The 22,464-nt window shown below is 36.8% G+C and overlaps 1 protein-coding gene and 1 long non-coding RNA gene across 4 annotated transcripts in view; one reads left to right on the forward strand and one right to left on the reverse strand.

The window, feature by feature from the left end:
* Positions 1 to 22,464, forward strand: part of ITGA1 (integrin subunit alpha 1) — a 328,522-nt gene that overhangs the window by 128,620 nt on the left and 177,438 nt on the right. Inside the window, exon 1 of one of the 3 annotated variants that reach the window (XM_010386058.2) lies at positions 12,569 to 13,307. The exons of 1 other annotated variant lie outside the window; for it this stretch is intronic. In XM_010386058.2, the coding sequence (XP_010384360.1) occupies positions 13,247 to 13,307 (61 nt within the window). In that variant the 5' untranslated portion in view covers positions 12,569 to 13,246. Of the gene's footprint in view, positions 1 to 12,568; positions 13,308 to 22,464 lie in introns of those variants that run through there. One more of the 3 variants, XM_030927042.1, reaches the window with a different exon arrangement.
* On the reverse strand, positions 15,923 to 20,497 carry LOC115896437. The gene is made up of 3 exons (XR_004056314.1): positions 20,449 to 20,497; positions 18,025 to 18,156; positions 15,923 to 16,665 (listed from the first exon to the last, which is right to left on the reverse strand). It is a non-coding gene; the product is annotated as an uncharacterized LOC115896437 (long non-coding RNA).

The following is a 22,464-nucleotide window of genomic DNA, read 5'->3' on the forward strand; positions in this document are numbered from 1 at the left end:
AAAGAACAGCCAAGTATATTTTTGCACTTATAAGAAAATCTTCAGACCTCTCCTGGAATATGATGTCACTTCAAGTCTCTCCACTTCATTTTGTCAACTCTGAATTCCATTTAATTGCTTAATAAATAAGGGTTGGAATAATTCTTAATATAAGAAACTAGAGTTAATTATTAATATGGTTTGGCTCTGTGTCTCCACCCAAATCTCATCTCAAATTGTAATCCCCATATGTTGAGGGAAGGAACTGGTGGAAGGTGATTGGATGATGGGGGCAGTTTCCCCCATGGTATTCTTGTGATAGTAAGGAAGTTCTTATGAGAGCTGATGATTTTAAAAGTGGCAGTTTGCCCTTCACTCTCTCTCTCGCCTGCCATGTTGTGAAAAAGGTGCTTGCTTGTCCTTCACCTTCTCCCATGACTGCAAGTTTCCTGAGCCCCTTCCAGCCATGCAGAACCTTGGGTCAATTAAAGCCCTTTTATTTGTAAATTACCCAGTCTCAGGTAGTATCTTTATAGCAGTGTAAAAAGGGACTAACACAATTACAGACCACTAGGAGTTGCCTACTTCTTGGGATTTTACTTCCAGTATTTCTTTCTGTTTTCAGTTTGGGGGCACCTCATTCATTAGGATACTTATTATCATCATTGATTCAACCACAGAGCTGAAAGCAAATGGAGAAGGTGCTTCTCTATGTGGCCCACTTTGCCACGTTCTCATTCATATCTAGAACTCGTTCCCATTGAATACACTCTATACTTTCTGGTTTCTTGTCTACTTTAGGCAAGTGCCTTAAAATTTTTGTGATCAATGGAGATATTCTGGGAAAGTTTTATATTCTGTAGTACTTTGTTCTAATTAGTAGGTATTATTGAACCAGTGCCTCAACCAAATAGTAAATGAACTATTATCATTTAAATAATCAAAGGCTATTTATCTTAAAGAACTCTAGTAGTTAGTTTTTTTCTGTTTTGTATTCATTGTTGGTATAGTACTTCCTGTTGTTCTCTAGAATTTTTATATGTACCAAGTTGAAAATTGAAAAAGAAGATCTTTTAATTTGTCTACATTTACATGCATAGCAGCCAAATTACTGTAGAATATTTTAGACTAAAATTTACAATCATTCTCTTCTACTGTAAAATTTCTACACACTACTGAAAAGCATGATAGGCAGTGATTGTGAATCACTGATTATTTCTGATATGCCAGTGTAGACACATGAGCTAATCAGTTTTACCAAAAGTTTAAAAAGGAATAATTTTACTACTTCATTAATTTTACTACTACTCATGTAGACTAGGCCTCTTGATCCTCACCCACCACCTACAGTCACCTACAGTTTATTTGCAGGGTGTATTTTTAATAAAATATTTATTATATAATATAAAATTAACCCTTTTAAATTATATAATTCAGTGTTTTTTAGTATATTCAGAGTTGTGCCCCTATCACAGCTATTTAATTTTAGAACGTTTTCCTCACCCTAAAAAAAGAAACCTCTTACATATTAACAGTCATTACTAATTTCACCTTCCCTCTAGCTCCTGAAAGCCACAAATCTACTTTTTTTCTTTATAGATTAGCCTATTCTGGGCACTTCATAAGTGGAATCACACAGAATGTAGCCCCTTGTGTCTGGCTTTTTTCACTTAGCCTAATGTTGTCAAGGTTCACCCATATATTAGTACTTACTCCATTTTATAGCTGAACAGTATTCTGTTATATGGGTATGCCACATTTTACTTGTCCATTCATTAGCTGATAAACCTTTAGATTGTTTCCACTGCTTCAATACTATAAATAATGCTACTTTGACATTGGTGTAGAAGTTTTTGTGTGGATATAGGTTTTCAATTCTCTTAGGTATAAACCTAAAAGTGAAATTTCTGGGTCACAAGATAACTTGATGTTTAATCCTTTGAGGAACTGACTGTTTTCTAAACTAGTTGCACTGTTTACAATTTCACCAGCAATCTAGGAGAGTATTAATTTCTTAACATCCTTGTCAACACTTGTTACTGTCTCATAGCCACCATAGTAGATGTGAAGTGGTATCTCATTGTGATTTTGATTTGAATTTCCCAGTAATTAATGATGTTGAGTATCTTTTCATGTGCTTGTTGGTCAGTTTCCTCCCTTCTTTGTAGAAAGGTGTATATATAGCATTTATTTATTTTTAAATTGGGTTATCTGTTGGAGTATTTTTAATTGTTGAGGTATAAGAGTTCTTTATATATTCTAGGTACTAGACGCTTCTCAGATTTATGATTAGAAAATATTTTCTGCAATCATGTAGGTTGTGCTGTTGGTGTTGTGTCTAAGAAACCACTGCTTAACCCAAGATCATGAGGATTTAATACTCTGCTTCTATTAAGTGGTTTTATAGATTTAGCTCTTATATTTAGGTTTGTGATCCATTTTGAGTTAATATTTGTGTATAGTCTAAGGAAAACTCCTCTATTCTTCTATTATTGTTTTGATTTTGTTAAATTTATATTTCTTAGTGTACCATAGTAATTCCCTTATTTCTTTTACCCAGTTTTTATTTTCTCCTTAGTTGCCCTGGGGATTATAGTTAACATATTAACCTAAAATAGTCCAGTTGGGATTAATTTTAATAGCATCCAAATCTTTGCTCCAAGACACTTCATTCCTTCCCCCTCTTTTGTGAGGCTATTGTCATTCAAATTATATCTTATTAATTATAAGCCCATCAACACAGTTTTATGATTATTACTCCATGTAGTTATCTTTTAAGTGTGATACGAGAAAAGTTATAAACAAAAAAATATTTTTACTGCCTTTCACAGTAACACATGTAGTTACCTTTACTAGAGTTTTTCATTCCTTCATGTGAATTTGAATTATTGTCTAGTGTCCTTTCACTTCAAATGAACGACGACTTTAGCATTTCTTGAAGAACAATTCTGCTAGCAATGATTTCTCTAAGTATTTCTGTATCAGAGAATGTCTCAATTTCTCTTTTGAAAGATAGTGTTCGTAGATATGGTTAATAGTCTTTTTACTTTTAGCAATTTGATTATAACATCCTACTCTGTTCTGACCTTCATGATATCTGAGGAGAAGTCAGCTGAAAACTCCTTGCATAGGATGAATACTTTTGTTGCTTTCATAATCTTCCCTTTTTCTTTGGCTTTTGGCAGTTTGACTATTGAATCAAGGTGTGAATCTCTTTGGCTCTATCCTAGTTGGAACTCATTAAGCTTTCAGAAAGTAATTATTATTTTTCACCAGATTTGGAAAGCTTTCAGCCGTTATTTCTTCAGATACTCTTTTTCCACTCTTATTCTCCTCTTCTTCTGAAAATCTCTTTTTCTGGAACTCTCATCATGCATATGTTGGTATACTTGATGGTATTCCACACATCTCTGAGGCTCTGTTTATTTTTTCTGTTTTTTTCTTTTCTTTCTTTCTTTTTTATTTTTTTGGTGTTCTGTTCTTCAGACTGAATAATCTCAATTGACCTATCTTCAAGTTAATTGATTCTTTCTTCTGCCAGTTCAAATCTGTTGTTGAGCTTATGTAGTGAACTTATTATTTCAGTTACTGTGCTTTTTCTACTTCATAATTCCTAGTTTTTACAACATCTATATCTTTATTGATATTTTATATTTGATGAGACATGATTCTCCTACATTTAATTAGACTTTTTTAGTTATTTTAAACATGTTTGCAACAGCTGACAAAGTTTTTTCTAACAAATCCAACATTTGGGATTCCTAATAAATGGTTTCCATTGCTGCTTTTTTCCCCCCACTGTGTTTAGGTTATACTTTCCTATTTCTTTGTAGTATTTTTTTGGTTGAACTGGAAATTGTAAATATTATCATATGGAAACTCTAAATCAGATTATTCACCCTAGAGTTTATTTTTATTGTTGTCTGCTGTTGTTGTCGTTGCTGCTGCTGCTGCTGATGATGATGATAATGATAATGATGATTTGTGTTTATTTAGTGACTTTCTTGGACTAATTCTATAAAGTCTTTCTGTGGCTACTGAAGTCTCTCCTTCATTAGCTTAATGGTTAATTAATAATTAAAAAGAGATGTTCTTTAGTATCTTCAAGAAACAATAAATCTCCTAGCCTTTGCTGAAGGGCTGTCTCTCTCTGTGTTGCAAGTACATCTTCAATGCACCAGTGGGCATTTCACAACTCTACCTTAGCTATCGCTTCCTGATGGCACAAAGCCTTAAGGTCAGTCAGAGGTGAGAGATTGGGATCTCAGGTCTTTCCAGGCCATATGCATGGACCCACACATGTACATGTCCTTCGAGATTTCTGGAACATGTAGAACCTTTCTAAAGTTCCCTATGGACATCTTTCAGATTACTGGATCACCAATACCTTGACTGGTATTGCTGCCTCAGATTGCTGTGGGATTAAATAATTGCCACAGATTTTTTTTTTTTTTTTTTACTTGAAATATAGCTGCTTTTATAGAGATAGCCCTAAGACAGTCCAAATAAAGACAAATCTTGAGAATGGAGCTTTTCAAGAAATTGCCTGCCATACAGGTCAAATAGCAATAATTTTCTCAGGATAGGGTTTTACAGTAGCTCCAAAAGTGACTGCTTTGTCAACTCCAATGGCTGTTACATAGACTACGATTCTCTATCACCTCCAGTGACTACTAGACTGCTGATTTTCATGGTTCTAAGGCCATTCCCCTTCAGAGCTACCACAGAGCTAGGAAGTGAGGGAAAATGGAAATACAACAAATTAAAATGTCACAGAGTTTTTTTCTGTTTTTCAAGATACCGCTGTTTTTCTGGATTTCTTTGTTAATTTCTGCAAGTCTTTGGTTAATTACAGAGTTCTGAAAAAGTTGATTTTGACCATTTTTGCCAATATTCTCATTGCTTTTATCAAGGAAAAAATGTTTAGAGGTTCTTCCTCCACAATTCCAGAAATATTTCTAGCCTCTTGTTTGTTTTAATATTGCACAAATATGCCTATTAATACAATCCATACAAGATAAGTTTTTCATTAAATATTTTAATGAAATTAAAGTATCATTTTCATTCCTAAGACTTGACTGTGATTAACACAAAGTAGAAAATTCTAATTCATTTCCCCTAACTCCTGGTGATATAAACTACAAAACAATCTCAAAACTAAGTATTGTGGCTATAATAAGGAAAATCTAAATATTGCTACTCTGGCTAGACTGAATTTATATTTAAACATTTTACACTATTTTTTTGTTTCACTTTTTCTTTTTTGTTTTTTAGCGATGGGGACTCACCCTCTCACCCAGGCTAGAGGGCATTGGTGCAATCATAGCTTACTGTAACTTCCAACCCCCGGGTTCAAGCAACCTCTGGTCTCAGCCTCCTGAGTAGCTAAGACTACAGGTGTATGCCACCACATCTGGCTAGCTTTTAAAAAAATTTTTTTTTGTAGAGATCTCTCTATGTCACCTAGGCTGGTATCAAATTCCTGGTTCAAGCAATCCTCCAGTCCCAACCTCCCAAAGTGCTTAGATTACAGGGTGAGACACCACACCTGGACCTGGGTTTATTTTTCTATGAGAGGTATGGGTCATAGTAAAAATAAATTATATGATCTTCTAAAACATTAATATAAATATGCAGTTATGATGTAGTCAAATGCCAGATACACATTGTTTGTAACTTTTCAGGACTTTTTTCTAAATCCTTTAATGCCCAATTTTGCTAAGCACTAATAATCATTCCTAGACTAATTAAATCCAATGTATTTTTTATAAATGTATGACAGATGCTTTCATTCCGTCCCAAGTCAAATGAAGACTGAGTCTGGTTCCAGTCAGTCTCCTTCAAACATAAGTAGGTTGGGAGGGAGTAGTTACTTTCCTCTCTTCATCACCACCACTTTTCCAGGTGTATAGCGCCCACTCTTAAGGTGTTTTAAGTGCTGTACACTGTTGAGAGTTATGTTATCTTCAGGGATGGTCAGATGTGGATTGACTCAGGCAACAGCCAAGTCAACACAACAGCTGGCCATGGCTGATGGTGGTTACTTGGTCTTAAAATAAATGATATACTTTGCTTTTTCAAATAGCAACTGATAGGCCCATGAGTAGCAACAAGGCACTGAATGGGCACCGGAACAGCTACTAGGTGCTACCAAATGATGCTGCTGCTTTAAGTATGGATTGGGCCATGTTTGGATGCTCTTTCCACCCTTCTCTGCAGTCACTCTAGGTCCAGATCCCCCATTACAGGATCCACCAATTTCTCTTCATTTTCATATCCTTTATGAGACTCTTTTTCATCCCAAAGTGTTCAGTAACATTCTGTAGCTCCTGGAGAAAAGAAAACGAACTCTTTGGCCATGTAATCCTCCATTTTTCTTTTCTTCTCAGCAGGAGTTAATTTTGTTTTTAATCAATTCCAGAAAAAAAAAAAAAAGAAAAAAGAGGAGGGGGGACACTAAATTATCTCTTAATATTGGGAGCTTGAGAGAAAAATGTAGTCTTAAAAAGTTTCCTTTGTTATACCTCTTCTTTTTATGACCTTGAGATATTTCCCTTCTGTATAATCATGTAATTGTTTAATTAACATTATTCTCATTTTACTATTAGCCTTGCTAATGTTACAATTACCTACCCTATTACTTTTTATAGTTGAGATATATTTAGCCCTAATTTCACAGTAGATTCTTAAAACTCTTGCCCTTTTTGCTCTGTGGCATATCTGGGCCCATATTGGAGGAAAAAAACAAAACAAAAACAAAAACCTGAGCAGATTCTAATATTTACAGCCTTAATTTTGAACTTGCCAAACCTTCTGGTCCAAACATTTCTCTAGAGTGCTTCATCTGAGACTCGCACTTGATTCTTCATTCTTGCTTTACCCTGGTGTCTTCAGTGGTTTTTAACTCACAATCTGCCCCTATCCTCTTGGCTGCCTGCACTTTTCTTTTCTGGCGAGCAATCAACTAGTCATGGCTATTTTTCATGAAGAGCCCCAAGGTCTCCTCTAACCATGCAGGGCTTTAAAAGCAGTCCCCAGCCCACAAAACAAAGACTTGGATGATAATGATTTAACAGCCCCTCCATCCCAGTAATTTACTTTGCCTCCCCCTAAAAAACTTAAAATGGCCAATATTGGTAGCATACATTTACTAATGTTTAAATATCTATTACATGTTGTTCAACAAAAGTGTTTAAAGCTTTTTTGGGTACCATTACAAGTTGCTTCATTTTTATCTTCTTCCAATTTTAAAAGAATTACCAAGGATTATTTTTCTAGCTTATGCTCTCTCATGAGAGACAAATGTCCACTTTTACAGCTTTATTCTGGTAATGCATACAATTTTATTTATTTATAATAAATAATAATAAATTTCTTTACAGAAGGCATTACATTAAATTTCATTGTATAAAAGTTTCACAGTGTACTTCTTGCATATGATATATTTCATCCCCTCTACTACAAAAATGTGATAAAAATCAAGCCACTTCAGAAACCAAATAAGAGAAAAAAAGAACAGAATAAAAAACTTGTTTGTGTATGTCAATAAGAACTGTGAAAATATTCTATGCTTATAAGAAGCCCAAATTCCCTGGTATCTTTCTAAGATCCTTTCCAATCTGGTCTCAGCTTCACTCACTTTTCTTAACTTCTATTCCAGTCTCTTCATCTATTTTCATGTTACCTCTGCATAGAATGTCCATTACCTTTTTCTCCACCTAAAATATCCCCTGCCCACTCCCTGCAAGGTTAAATGTCAGTGCTATAATCTATTTGAAAGCCTTGACTTTATTTATTCTCTATTACAGGGATCAGATGCAATTGGATCATTCTATGTATGTTGTCTCTACGTAGCCTGTGAATATTCTTGAGGTTAGGTCCTAGTACTTCAACATCTCTGATTCCCCAGTATCTAAGAGACTTCCTCCTGAATAGAAGTAACTTTGTAAGTGTTTCAGTGCATTACATGAGCACAGATGCTGCAGAGAACAAACATTAACAATTGTCTATCATTGTATAGATCATGATCTAGGAGAGAAGATAAAAAATGGGCACATTATTGTAAAATAAGCTATGTAAGTGTTATTATTTCAGAGCCAAATAACAGACTTCCTTCCCTTGATGCATTTATTTTGTATTAAAGACAAAGGGTACTTCCCCACACATGTGTTTAGTGACCCAGTCCTACCACAAGAAACGCCAGTCTTCCTGGTTTGAAATACGAATTAATCATTTTTTCTTGTAATTCTGGGATTTTAGAGCCCACTTACTTTATTTAACTTTTTACAAATTAGTTAAAAGAAAATAATTAAATCAACTTGTCCAAGCGATCCTAGAATTGCATAACAGCTTAAAATATAATTAAGTCGTATTTCAAATTAAGGGGCCCAGCAACGCAGCTAAAATGTTACTGCTCATCAGTGGTTGTTATTCTGAGTCATAGAATGCCACGAATTGAACATTCCTGCCAGGGCACCACCCTGGTCCACCCTTCCCTGCTGCAGCCCTGGTGTGTCACTCATGTTGAAGTCTGCCAGTAAATCCAAGGAAGTTTCCTATAGTGCTGAGAACTGTTCCTCACCAGGATTCTGAAGTCAAGTTTTTGTTTTTTTTTCTTAAATACCAGTTGCCCAAATGTCTTTGGACAAGGTTTCTGGCACAGGCTTGTTCAGGAAATAGGGAGGGAGAAACACCTATTTTATATTTTAAGTGAAAAAACACACAGGAATATTACGTAATAACAAAAAACAAATGGTTGGCTCATGGTGAAGTTTAAGTTCCATAACACTGTGACTTTATTTTGGTCAGAGAGGAAGCAGTTATAAGTTCTCAAGGTATATCAACAACAACTATTAGGATAATTTCACTAGACTGCTTAATTTAATAGGCTTAAAATGAAATATGCCAATGTTACAATTGAGGACAAAACTACTTATTTTCTGCTTCTAGTTACAAGTGAAAGAAATTAATGAACAGCAGGTTTGCAGTGGAATAATGACTGTTCTATCCATTTTTGCCTCTGCAGAACACAGCCCTGGAGCCCAATATATGCCAGAAATTAAAAATTATTTAACTAGACTAAGCTTGTCCATATGAGTTAGCTTTGTGAGTTAGCCCCACTGTATATTCCCCTAAGTGCTTACACAGTAAAACTTAAAAATTCAAATCTTCATAAAATCTTTGTAAAAACGGAAACAGTTCTATATACTTCCACCTACCCCAACACCTGAGAGGGGAGGGGATGGGGTTGGAGTAAAACTACACTTTGATGCTACCTTAAAATGCATTTAAAATCTCATACTTGACTTTTAAAAAGAAAACATAATTTAAAAATGTTTCTTATAAAAGTCTGTTATTTTAGCAAACAACAATTTTTAAATTATTTACTTTTGAGTAAAATCAGCACCACCCCCACTACCCAGGTGGGAGTACCTTATTTATCCTGTGGCTTTGAGAACCCATAATCTTACTGCTAGAGAACCCTGGCATACATTAGTCACGGAGTTCTAGACCCTCTTCTATTCCCAACCTTAGTGGAATGTTCTTCTCTTGTAAAAAAAAAAAAAAAAAACCTCTGACGGCCAGCCAATTTGAAAAGCAAATTCATGTGAATGTTATAAGGGTTTTGATGTCTTCATGCATGCCCATTTTACAGAAGTATCTTCAAGATAATTCCCTAATCCAAGGTAAATATTTTTAAAGTAAGGATTCCAGAAACAATAATAGGTATTGATGGAGATATTTTTAGGCAGACATTAAAGTTTCCTCTTGTGATGGCCGTCAAATTTCACCACTTCCTACAGGGTCTACCACACACAGAGCCTGCCCTGTTTCCACGGTCTGTCTAATACCAATTCTTCTATTTACGGAGAAGAATGATTCATACTAACCGAGCACTTACTTTAATCCAGGCATTGTGCTAAATGCTTAGAGGCTCAGTTCATTTAATCCCCACAGCAATCCTCAGACCAGAGGTAGTACAGTATTTTCATTCCCACTTTACATTTGAGAAAACTGAGGCCTAGATAAACTTGATGACATTTCCCAAATCACACAGCTACTATATTGTGGTTCCAGGACTTGAGGTCAAGCAGTGTAACTCCAGAACCTTACTCACTCTAGTTACTTTACTTAGTATATTAGATTAACTCCAAGAAGAATACCCTGGCTTTAAGTATATGTTTTTCTTTTTGAGATTATTAGTTAATAATCTCAATTACTCTTGCCTCATTTCATAGACACCCACTTTCCAAATTCTTAATCTGTTCAGTCTCTAATCTTTCAGCGCAGCCATCCCCAACCTTTTTGGCACAGATACCGGTTTCATGGAAGGCATTTTTTCCACAGACCAGGGGTGAGGGGAATGGTTTCAAGACGATTCAAACACATTACATTCATTGTGCACTTTATTCCTATTATACTTACATTATAAGATATAATGAAGTACTTATGCAACTCACCATAATGTAGAATCAGTGGGAGCCCTGAGCCTGTTTTCCTGCAACTAGACAGTTTCATCTGGGGATGATGGGAGACAGTGACAGATCGTCAGGCATTAGATTCTCATAAGAAGTGTATGTAGTTCACAATAAGGTTCATGCTCCTACTCATGCTTCTAAATCCTAAAAGAGAGCTGATCAAGTCTCACTTAAAATAGAAAAGTATGTAGTATAAAGTCTAGAGCTGAAACATTTGTCATCAAGTATCTCATATCAATAACTAGTTTGTGCCTCTGGGCAAGTTTTTGTTTCTCTAAATCTTTACTCAATGACATGTCTTTCTGTCAGTCAGACTAAAATTGGTTAAGAAAATAACTGGCTTGATATTTATTTGTATTTGGGTTTACTGAAGTTCAGAAAATAAGCATTGATTCTAAAACTAATTATCCAACAATAGTTATCTCTCAGTCTCCACATTTGTATTGACTAGACATAAAAAAGACTCATAAATATCTAAATATGTACACATAAAATCTGTAACATGTGAAAATTAATTGTAACAATATCACTGTTAGTGACGGTTATCACCAATAATTTGTAAGTCCTAAAGGAAATAAAAATATCAAAATTGAATTATGTATTAGCCCCCAGAAGAAAGGTAAATTTCCCAGTGATTGTAACCTTGAACATATTATATATTAACTCTACTTTATTTCAGTAAGATATTTTACAATTTCTTTTTGTTTTTTCTAATGAAATATATTGCAAGGTGCTAAAATGTCATATATGTATTTGCATATGTATGTATATGCTGTACATATGTATATACACATACATACATATATGTTTGTGTATATATAGACACACTATTACATATTTTTGAAAACTAAGTAATTTAGAGAAGTATCGTTGGGAAAGTACTTATGATTTTTAAATGTCTATGCATTAATCAATATCTATTGGTTACTGTTCAAAGCAAAGAGAGTCATACTGAGAGGTATAAGACATAACTGATACTACGGAGAGGGAAATGAGATGTACACAGGAAATGAATTCCTTGGCAGGATATGAGAGCATTGAACACAAACAAAGGAACTTAAGTAAAGTCCAATGGGATTGGACTGTGACCCAACACAATGCAATTTTTCTAGAGACTCATTTGTGTACATTTGAAGAAAGAACTGAGAAATGACATTATAAAAACTAAAAACATCTGAGAATAGGATTTTTAATGTATTCACTAAATAGTGAATCAGTTCAGATACATAATAGAAAAGGAATTTCTTGACTAATGGGTCAACATACTGAGATCTGATGGCCTTCAACTTCCTTGGGTCTGCCCACCCCATTTTTGACCCTCCTTAAACTTCTTCAGCTTTTGTCTTCTCCAGCTTTTAGTTGCTGCGATCCAGCGTATCCAGTGATCCCTGTGGGTTTCTTCCTTCCTGTCCCTCGTGTTACCTGTTCTGTGCTGTGTTGTGTTCTGCTCAACGAACCCTCCTTTGGGTGGCACTCTTGTCCTGCCTAGCCCTAGTTCTGCTAGATAGAGATGTTCAATTAGTTGTTGAATTGAAGTGAATTGAATTGAACTGTTCCCCTCAGATTCCTCTAAACACAAATCCACTCATCTTTTCTGTTCTTTGAAACTCTCCAAACCGCTAAGACACAGCTATTTTGAAAATAGCAAGCATTGGTTGAAGCTAGCATGAATATGACTTTTGACTCAGCGAGGTTGTTCAACTCACCAGGAAAGGGAAGCATTGCAACTTCCTAAGCACTTCTGGACTCAATGCATTTTTACTCGTAAAAGTTTCAAGCAAGAAAAAAATAAAGCAGTGCCCCGAGTTCTTTATTAGATTCAATTACCAGCGTACAAACATCCTAATTCACTTAAACAAAATAGCCCACACACATTCCATTTCCAAAGAGGCTGCTTTTCTTCCTCTCTTCCCTTCTCTCTCTCCCTCTTTCTGTTTTTCCTCGGTCTTGCTTCTCCTTTTCTCCCTTTATCATAGTTATCTCAAAGAAAAGCTTATCTGCAACCACCCTTTAACCACGAATTACCATAAACTAAGCAAAGCCTTCCCCCACCCCCCGCTCCCAATAAGCGAAAGCAAAGCCCTCAGTGGAGCCTGTCGGGGTGGTGGGGACGCCCCCTTTCGTGCAAAACGACTTCACGGTGAAGTTCAAGTGTCCGCAGGAGATGGAAGGGGGGATTTCAGATCTTCTCATTTTCACAGACGGCCTAATCCATCTGCGTAATGGACCTCGGAAAGCTGCCTCCCGTTAAGGGCGCCCAGGTACTGTCAAAGCTCCTTCCCTGCCCGGACCGGGAGAAGTAAGGGGTGTGAAGGCGGAGCCACTTGGCTGGCGACACCCTCTCGAAGTCCAGCCCTTACCCGCCTTCCTACCACCTTAGGGGATTTCACCCTCTCAATGAAAGGCAGATGTCCCTTTAAGGTTTGCTTCTACAGCCCGTGGACTTTAGCCTAAACACGGACCCGCGAAGCTGGCTTTATTTGTCCATGTCTCGGACAGAGCCTGGGAAGCTGCCAGTGAGATTTCAGAGACCAAGAGCGCGCAGGGGCGGGCGATGTGGCAATCCGTCTGGGATATGAAAAGCGTGGAGCGCACTTAGAGGCATTGGACGAAAACACAGGAAATCACTCCTCTCCCGCTCCTGGGCGCCGCTGCCACTGGGGCAGAGGACTGGGAACCGCGGCAGCCGGCTGAGTGGCCCAGCCAGAGCGCGCAGCTCCCGCGCCGGGTCCTGCCAGGTCCTGCCCTGCGAACCAGCGCGGCCCCCTGGCGCTGAGGCCGCTCCGGCCATGGCCCCTCGGCCCCGCGCCCGCCCAGGGGTCGCTGTCGCCTGCTGCTGGCTCCTCACTGGTGAGCAACTCGCTTTTCTCTGAGCATCTCCTGCTCGCGGGCTTGGGGCTTGGAGGGGAGGCAGGTCCTCAGAGCCATGAGCCAGATAGGAGGAGAGAGTGCCCTTCCACTTTCGGGCACTCCAGGTACTCAGATCAGGCTACGGGGCAAGCAGGAGTTTCGCGTTCCGGTTTTGATGTGAATTAGTCTTGGTGTCTCTCCAAAGTTCTTCACCCTAGGAGTAGGAGTGAGGCAACACTGAAAACCTTACAAAGTAGAATTGACTTTTAAAATTAAAGTTGTTTTTACAATACACATTGTATTTTAGGACTTTGCTGAATATTTCCTACCTTCCACCCTTTTTTATGGCATGGGATGGGAGGGTGATGCTTACTGGGCGCCTGATACATACGCAAAATTCCTACCCTCGGGTTGTTCCAGAGTGGACATTATTGAATTTTCTTGCTGTCTACTATTCAGGCTTTTTCCCATGCAGAACAAGAAAAGGCACGGGATGCAAGGCGAAACTGCCACTTGTTCCAAAATGATGTTTTCTATGTCAGCACCCAAGAGGAGGGATATTTTGAAACGTAGAAAGGAATGGTGAACATTTTCTCTGTCAATATCACAGTGCAGTCTACTTTTAAGATGCAAAATATACTATTGTTATTTGTACATAAATGTGTATTTTTAAGGAGGGGACTTAAAAACATAGTGGAAATGCAAAGTTGTATCCAATTTAGAAAAAGGTTGAAATATAGCATTTTCTAAGATTTTCCCAATAATTAACTCATGGTCAGATCTTTTTTACCAGTTACTGATTGGGGTGGTGGGAAGTTGAAATGGTGAAAAATGGAAGGAGGTGGGGGGAAAGTGTATCGATAGAATCTCTGTATGAAAGAAAATCACCTTATTAATGGGATAATTAACAGCTGGCTTTAACATATCATTGATATTAAATTGTTCAGTGTTTTTACTGCTGGCATGGTTATTAGTACTAGTTAATTTAGCATTTTTACCATTAAAAACAAGGTAGAGCCAGCCAGTTTAGACCTGCCTTAGATGTCCAAGCATTGTTAACTTTTATGAAGATCATTTAGAAGTTGATTATCAGCAAGCAAAGCTTTTTTCAGAAGGGAGGTGATGTAAAGAGAGTTAACAATGAGCTACTGGCTTTTCATCCAAATATTTCCCACTACTCAGGAAATGTCCAATAATCCAAAATAATCCAAAAAAATCCAAAAATCCAAAATGCTGCTGAACAGCATTATAGCCAGTGAGTAGTTTAACTTACCAGCTACTGCCACTACTCTTTACACATACTTGACCTATCAGTCTTCTCCAACTGAATTGTTTTTAGATTATATTTTGTTGTTTTTGTGCAAAAAACTATTCAAGTTGTACCTATTTCATTCTACCAAATAAGCAGTCTCTACAGTAGAAATGATGAAATGAGGTTTGCATATCTTCTAAAAAGACAAGAGTGAAACTTGAAGTAACAGAGAAGTTTAACAAGTTACAATTTCATATATATGTTGGTGAAATATACATTGGTGAATCCAGGAAGAGACTTAAAAGAAAATATTTAGAACCCTTGTGTGTTTTATGCCCATTTCACAACACATGAGGCATCTGAAATTGGACTGCTTTCCTTTGCTGATTCCCCATCAGTCATTATATTCTGTAGGCTCTTCTTTAGCAATCTCTTTAGATTTGGAAACTTCTTATCAATTAACAGAGTCCATTTGTAACCTGGGTACTAATCACCATACTTATCCATGCACACCACTGTAGAGCTTATCTTTCTGTCTTCAATCTGAACCCAACTTCCAGTCTACCCTCCTAATACATCATTTTCATTATATCTGTTTTTAGTCAAAAATCTTTGGTGGTTCTTTGTTGCCTTTAAGATAATATCCAAAATTCTCAACTGACTGCCCTAATCCAACACCCTCTCTCGATCTCCTATGTCAGTTTCTTATTGCTGTTGTAACAACTTGCCACAGATCACCACCTTAAAACAACATAAATTTACTATTGTACAGTTCTGTAGGTCAGAAATCTCACTGGGCTAGAATCAAGATATCACTGGGGCTGTATTTCTTCTGGAGGTTCTAGGGGAAAGTTAGTTTCCCTGTTTTCATCAGCCTCTGGCCACCACCTGCATTCTTGGCCTGTGGCCCCTTTCTCCATCTTCAACTCAGCAGGGTAGAATCTTCAGCTCTTCCCGTGATTCTGCTTTATCATCATATCTCCTTCTCTGACTCTGACCCTACTACCTTCCTAAGGATCCTTTGTAATTACAATGTGCCTAACAGAATAATCTCATCATCTTAAGATCTTTAATTTAATTACATCTTCCAAGTCCCTTTTACCATCTAAGATAACATATTCACAGATTCCAGGCATTAGGTCATGGATATCTTTGGGAGACCATTATTCTGCCTACCACAACCCTTAAGCATAAACTGTCCATTATAGCCAATCACCTTTCTTTACTTTCTCCATAATCCTCATATTCAGTTTGCCACTGAAGATATGCTCTTGTTTATGCATCAAGAAAAGAACTCCGCCTTTCCTTCCTACAACCATCTGCCATCTAAACAAACTCTACAGCCTTCAAAGCTGGATTTACATCAGAACAACAAACCACCAGCATCCCAATAAACTTCCCATTTGATTTAGAATATCTCATATTAGCTCCTTACAACATTTACTAAAATGATTCATCAAAAAGAATGTCCTTCCTTATGTCCAAAGTATTGTTGTTTTATGTACATCAAAGTCTCAGCATAAACTAATGCCACATATAAAGGATTTAACTGAAGACAGTTTCATAAAGTGACAGTTTAGAGAGGCCTTAAAGGAACAAGAAAAGAGGGTGGAACATTTAGCGCAAGCAATGGTGGGAAAAAAGAACCTGAAGCAACAGTGAGAAGAAAAACCATGACCATTCCTAGGCCTGAGGAGGTGGCAGTGTTAGTCCGTTATGAACTCTAGCTATGGGAGGGTGGCCATTCGATTGGAGTTGTGGTCATAAAAAGGAATGCAGCTAGTGACAAAACTGAAGCCTAGCAGAGAAGGAGTAAGGAAAATAAATATACCTCCTTTCCTCCCACCCTCTGATGTCTTGCTTAGCCTTCCCATTGGCCATACCCAAATGGCAAGATCCAACCTTCCAGAGGACAAAGGGCAAGACAATCAATAACAGAATAACTAGCACAACTTAACCCTGAAATGTGTTATGTGCAAGGCACTGTGCAAGGGCTTTGCATGTATTATTTCATTTTCATCTAAAAAAATAAGTTTACTAATTGATCACAACCAGTCACAGATTTCTTTGTTCTTTTTTCACTCCCTCTGCTTCAGTTGATTAGCCCTGAAAAAAGGAAAAGAAAAAAAGTAAAACTTTATAACTCTTATCCAGATTTTAGAGATGAAGAAATCAAAATACAGTACTAAGAAGTTAATTTCACCTTTCCAAAGTTGAAGAACTAATGACACATCTACTCAATTCATATCTCCGACCTCAAATTAAATGCTCTAAAATAATATGCTATATAGGCTGCCTAAAGATAAGTTCATTCTCTCTTGCTCACTCCTCTAAATGTGAAATCCAAACATAATTGTCTAAAAGACTTAGATAAAGACCTAATTAATGATACATCGATCTTTTATTTCCATGATTTTTAGGTGTACAGCATTAAGTGTAACTCAAATAAGACTACTATCTCTCGTTATTAAGAATATAAATATAGAATTACCTCTAATTAAGTTATATGTCTGTCTTCCCTAGAAACATTTTGGTTGGCCTAGAAGCAAGGGTCTTCTTTTGTGACTTTTTTCACAGGCAAGAGTTCCTATTCAAAATGAAATCCAGTGAGGAGATGTGAGATGGCTGAATATGGGGAGGAAGTCAGCCACCCATTCAAAACAAAGAATGACTCCCAGTGGCAGACAATGTACTGTCAGGAATTGCTGAAGATGGTGAAAATTGTCTTACTCATTGTGATGTTTGTAAAGGCAGCAATGAATTCGTGGGATTTTTGTTTGTTTAGTAAATAGGCAATGAGAGCAACCATGAGACAAATATATATGCTACACTAATTTACCTATTTCTCTTCCCTCCTGTCATAACACTTATCCACATATTTTGAAGCACGAACTCTTGGGCTACAGCTTATCACTGATGTTCTGACTTTAGTAGATGGATGCTCCTCTAAAGTGTTCCTCCACTTCCAACCTAATAAACTTCCCACTAGATTTAGAACTTGCTGAATTTCCCCATCTCTTAACATATCTTAGTAGAATAAAGTAGCTCATGTTTAAAATACATTTAGAAAAGTTGGGGGCTAAAATGCTATTCTTTACCTACACTACTCTTTTGTTGCATGAAATACAAAATAGTGTACTCAAATTCATGTTAAGAAACTGAGATGAAAGATATTTTGAAACTGTTGCCACAGTGCTAAAGTCAGAATAGATTGCCTATTCAGAGCAGTCTGTGACTGGAGAATTGTATTCGCCCTCAAAGCAAGTACAGTAGAGTATCAAGAGATGCAAATGACTGCATATATTTCTATCTTCAAGATTATTGAGCTTCTTTCAGCTCCTTTATTCTTCCAGCTACTCTAAAGTCTCCTTGGGGACTTTGCATAAGTAGTTACTCCCACTGCTACTGATCTCAATCCCTGAATAAACGCCATTTCCAGAGACCCTGAAGCAGACTGAACCCTACCTTAGGACATGTGTATCCCAGCACCTTTGCTTCCATTATATAACGCACCATGGTATTATAATTAACTATCTAATTGTCTGTCTTTCCAGCTTGCTGTATGCTCTGTGAGGGTAGGATCTTTAACCACAGCACCTAGAAATAATAGACACCTTTTAATTGAATGAATCACAAAAGAATTGGCTATTGACAAACTCATAAAATACTCAAGGGATCAGATTGTCCCTCTATTATATACCTCCATCTGATTTTATTATACCTCCACCTGAAATATTTCTGTATACCCAAATTTATAAATAATGGAATGGAAGACACCACCAATTGAAAGATGCACCATATTTTATGTACCACTAAGAAAGGCAAGCCACTCCCAATCCAATTATAATTGCTAGATTGTTAGATACTTCCTAGTTTCAGAGATGTTGAAATTGGGAAAAAAGTGCATCTGAAAATTACGATCAATAATACACAGTGTAGCTACATGGTAATTTTCTACTTCTTTGGACACTTAAAAATTGTGTCATAAGATTTCGAAGAGGCTAATATGTGAAACCCCATCTAGATACAAAGATATAACATTGTTCCTCTAAGTTCTCTTCAAGTGCCAAGTTTGTATCTGATTTAGGGGATAATTGCTCCTCTGGCACCAACAGCGTCACCAGATCCCCAAAACAGAGCTTCCTCCAAATGCTCTATCTTTAGAAGAGAGCTTCAGGAGAAAGGTGACAATAAAGTGATCAAATAATGTTCCAGTTGCACAGGATTAACGACTCTAGTTTTGGCAAACTCTTAACCTTTTGTCATGTTGGTGGTAAGCTCCAGGGCTGTGTATATAGGAAGGAGACTAATTTTCATCAAAACTTTCCTATGATTTAAAAGGAATATAAAAAAGTCAACTAAATATTAAAAGGAAATTAAAATGCACATGCTGGTTGATGTTAAGAATTCACTTTATGTGTTAAAAAAATTCAGTTTTATCCAAACAGGAGATCCCTATTAACAAGACAAGTAAGAGATCTGAATTGAAAAATCATTGTAATTCAAATATGCAAAGGAGTGGATATACATATACTCTTTTTGTATGAATTATATGAGATCTCCTAAAATAAATGCAAATTCTTACATTTAAATATAGCACCTAAATCACTTTAAAACATCAATAGTTAAGATGGTTTATATATTTTGTTATAAATCATATATCCTTATTACAAATTAAATGTACTTTCAAAATTATTTTATTAATTTGACTTTTATTTTACCAAATACTGAAGTCTAGAAATACATGGCTACTGGCCAGTCCTTAAAAATACCTGTGTTATACATTTTACTTATAATATTTTTGGTGAAATGATCTTATGCTGTGTAAGAATACATGCAAATAGAAATACACACACACACACACACACACACACACACACACACTTCTGTTGATAGGATTTTCTTTATTTGGTAGGAGGTTTTGTATTATTTTGTGACAACTGCAAGTAAGCATTTTCCATCATGAGAAATTTACATAGTAAGTGAGAACAAGTTCCTTAAAACTAACAAACAAAAAAAAACAAAAAACACTTTCTCTTTTATTTTTTACCTTTTTGTCTATATTAGCTAAGTAATCCTCCCAGTCATCCACTTAGCTTTGTTGGTGGAGGTCACATGGGAACCTTTGCACAATCTGTGGTTTGCACATTCTCTCTAAATAAACAAGTGCATTTATCACTAGATATTCATAATTGGAGCTCTGGCTTCTTATTTTGTAAAGTTTACTTTCCAAACCATGTATAGTAAAACTAATTGCCATTATGTGTTATTTTAAAACATGTTAAGAAATTTTCCTGGGGAAGATGTATTTTAAATTACCATTTTCTTACCTAAGCATGGCTATCTCAAATATTGAAATAGGTTTATATATAAACTTACCTTAAGAGTAACCTTCTTTTAAAATTTTTAGTAACATTACAAAATAGAATGTGATTTCCTAATTTTAGAATGTCAGTTATAGGCAAGTTAAAAATTCTGAATTAAAGACAAATTAATAACCATTAATTTTTGCCATACTAAAAATATGAGTATGTGCCACTTGTCATGCTGTGTTCCAGGAGCACAAAGACAGATTAAACGTAGTAAGTCTCTGCCTTTACTGGTGGAAGAGGTAGTAGACATGGAAAGAAGCAATGGTGGGAGAGATTCCCAAGGTGCTTTATATGGAGTAACAAAAGGATTAGGTTTGTGTTTCAGGAAAGTAAGCCTTCCAAAATAAAATGCAAGATGAAAACAAGACAATTTATACAGCCCTGTTTAAGGGTCACACGCTAAGCAGAGGGTATTAAAACAAAATTTCCATCTTTCAGGAGCCCATAATTCCCTTTCATGTCATATAAAACATTTCTTTCATATTATTATAATAGAAAAGATAGTAATTCAACTCACCAATGAGGTCCATGAACCATTTCATTCAGTAGAGCTGACCTACGGTTTCCCTGAAAGGGGGGTGATAACATAAATTAATGTACCCCAAAGATTATCCATCAGTCACCTCTACCAAACCAGTTATTTTTCCAAGGCTGAATAATCATGATCGTGTTAAAATGAGCTCTTGTCCCTTGTTTTGTCTGATCCAGTTTTCTAGCTTCAAGTCAGGCATTTTTAGAGCTCTATAATTTATTAATATCAAGTATCATAATATCCCTAGAACCTCATAAGGATGGTCAAATGAGAGAGCAGGACAAATAATCTTATTTATAATTTAGAATGAAAATAATTAGCTTTATTGCGGTCTGGGACTTATTTCAAGTTGGTAGAATCTATCCAGGAAAGACCATATTTGAGGTCTGTCAATTCTTGATCCATAAGTATGAAACTTCGAATCAGTCTCCCACCACCGAAATGGGTCTTAGAAAAATCAGATTTGAAAGATAGCATGCAAAATTGAAAACAAATATGTTAGGATGAGATTATAGGTGCTGTTTAAACATTTAAAAAATATTACTGCAGCATAATTTTTAGTTACAAGTTTATTGAATTCAATTCCCTCAATTCTTCAGTAAAATAAATTGGGTTCCAAAGAGACTGAGTACTGCCAAAAGTTACAGTAAAAACAACTGAAGAGTAAGAACTACAATCCAGGATGCTTGACTTCTAGCCCAGTTCTCTTTTTGAAACACTGGAAGTGTCTCAAGAGCAACAAATTAAAAACTTTTGGAGGTAACATTACTTTTTTTCCCCTTCTGAAGAGATTAATATAAATTGTAGGAAAAATAGGTATAATTAAAGTTACTGATATAAAGATTTATACTGATATAAAGTTACTGATATAAAGATTTCTATTTTAAATAGCCAATAAATAAGTATAAAATTAGTATTGAAAGCAACAGAGCTAAAAGCACTGGTATTTTTCTCAATATTTTGCTTATTTGGAAAAAAATGAAAATAAATATATAACTACAGCAGTTTCTAAACTACCATTATTAACTGAAATACAGTCAATAAGAATATAAGTGCCTTAAGAAATGTCTGGAAATGTCTGCAATAATGTTAAAATAGCTGCCATACTTTACATTTGACTCACCTAGCTTATCATTAATATATGAGTGCCTACTATGCGCAAAGGACCTTGCAGAAGACAAAAGAGTATAAAGAGGAATCCTTCCAGAGTTCAACAAAAAAGATATGTGTTTAAATTAACATAGTTTCAAGATTACAGTTTCACGTTTGAGACAACATTTAAACTGGACTTTAAAGATAGGCAGCATTAATGGAAGCAGGGATGAAAAGAAGTGACATTTTAGGGGCGGAGCAAGATGGCCGAATAGGAACAACTCCAGTCTCCAACTCCCAGCGCGAGCGACACAGAAGACCGGTGATTTCTGCATTTTCAACTGAGGTACTGGGGTCATCTCACTAGGGAGTGCCGGACAATCGGTGCTGGTCAGCTGCTGCAGCTTGACCAGCGAGAGCTGAAGCAGGGCGAGGCATCGCCTCACCTGGAAGCGCAAGGGGGAAGGGGATCCGTTTTCCTAGCCAGGGGAACTGAGACACACAACACCTGGAAAATCGGGTAACTCCCACCCCAATACTGCGCTGTAAGCATACAGGCATTCCAGGAGAATATATCCCACACCTGGCCGGGAGGGTCCCACGCCCACGAAGCCTCCCTCACTGCTAACACAGCAGTCTGCCGCGATCTATCCGCAAGGCAGCAGCGAGGCTGGGGGAGGGGCGCCCGCCATTGCTGAGGCTTAAGTAGGTAAACAAAGCCGCTGGGAAGCTCGAACTGGGTGGAGCTCACAGCAGCTCAAGGAAGCCTGCCTGTCTCTGTAGTCTCCACCTCTGGGGACAGCGCACAGCTGAAGACCAACAGGGGAAGTAGCGGGAGCCGGTGCAGACGCGAACGACTCTGTCTGACAGCTTTGGGGAGAGCCGCGGATCTCCCAACGCAGAGGTTGA

The sequence above is a fragment of the Rhinopithecus roxellana genome, chromosome 3 (assembly GCF_007565055.1).
Source record: "Rhinopithecus roxellana isolate Shanxi Qingling chromosome 3, ASM756505v1, whole genome shotgun sequence".
NCBI classification, from domain to species: domain Eukaryota; kingdom Metazoa; phylum Chordata; class Mammalia; order Primates; family Cercopithecidae; genus Rhinopithecus; species Rhinopithecus roxellana.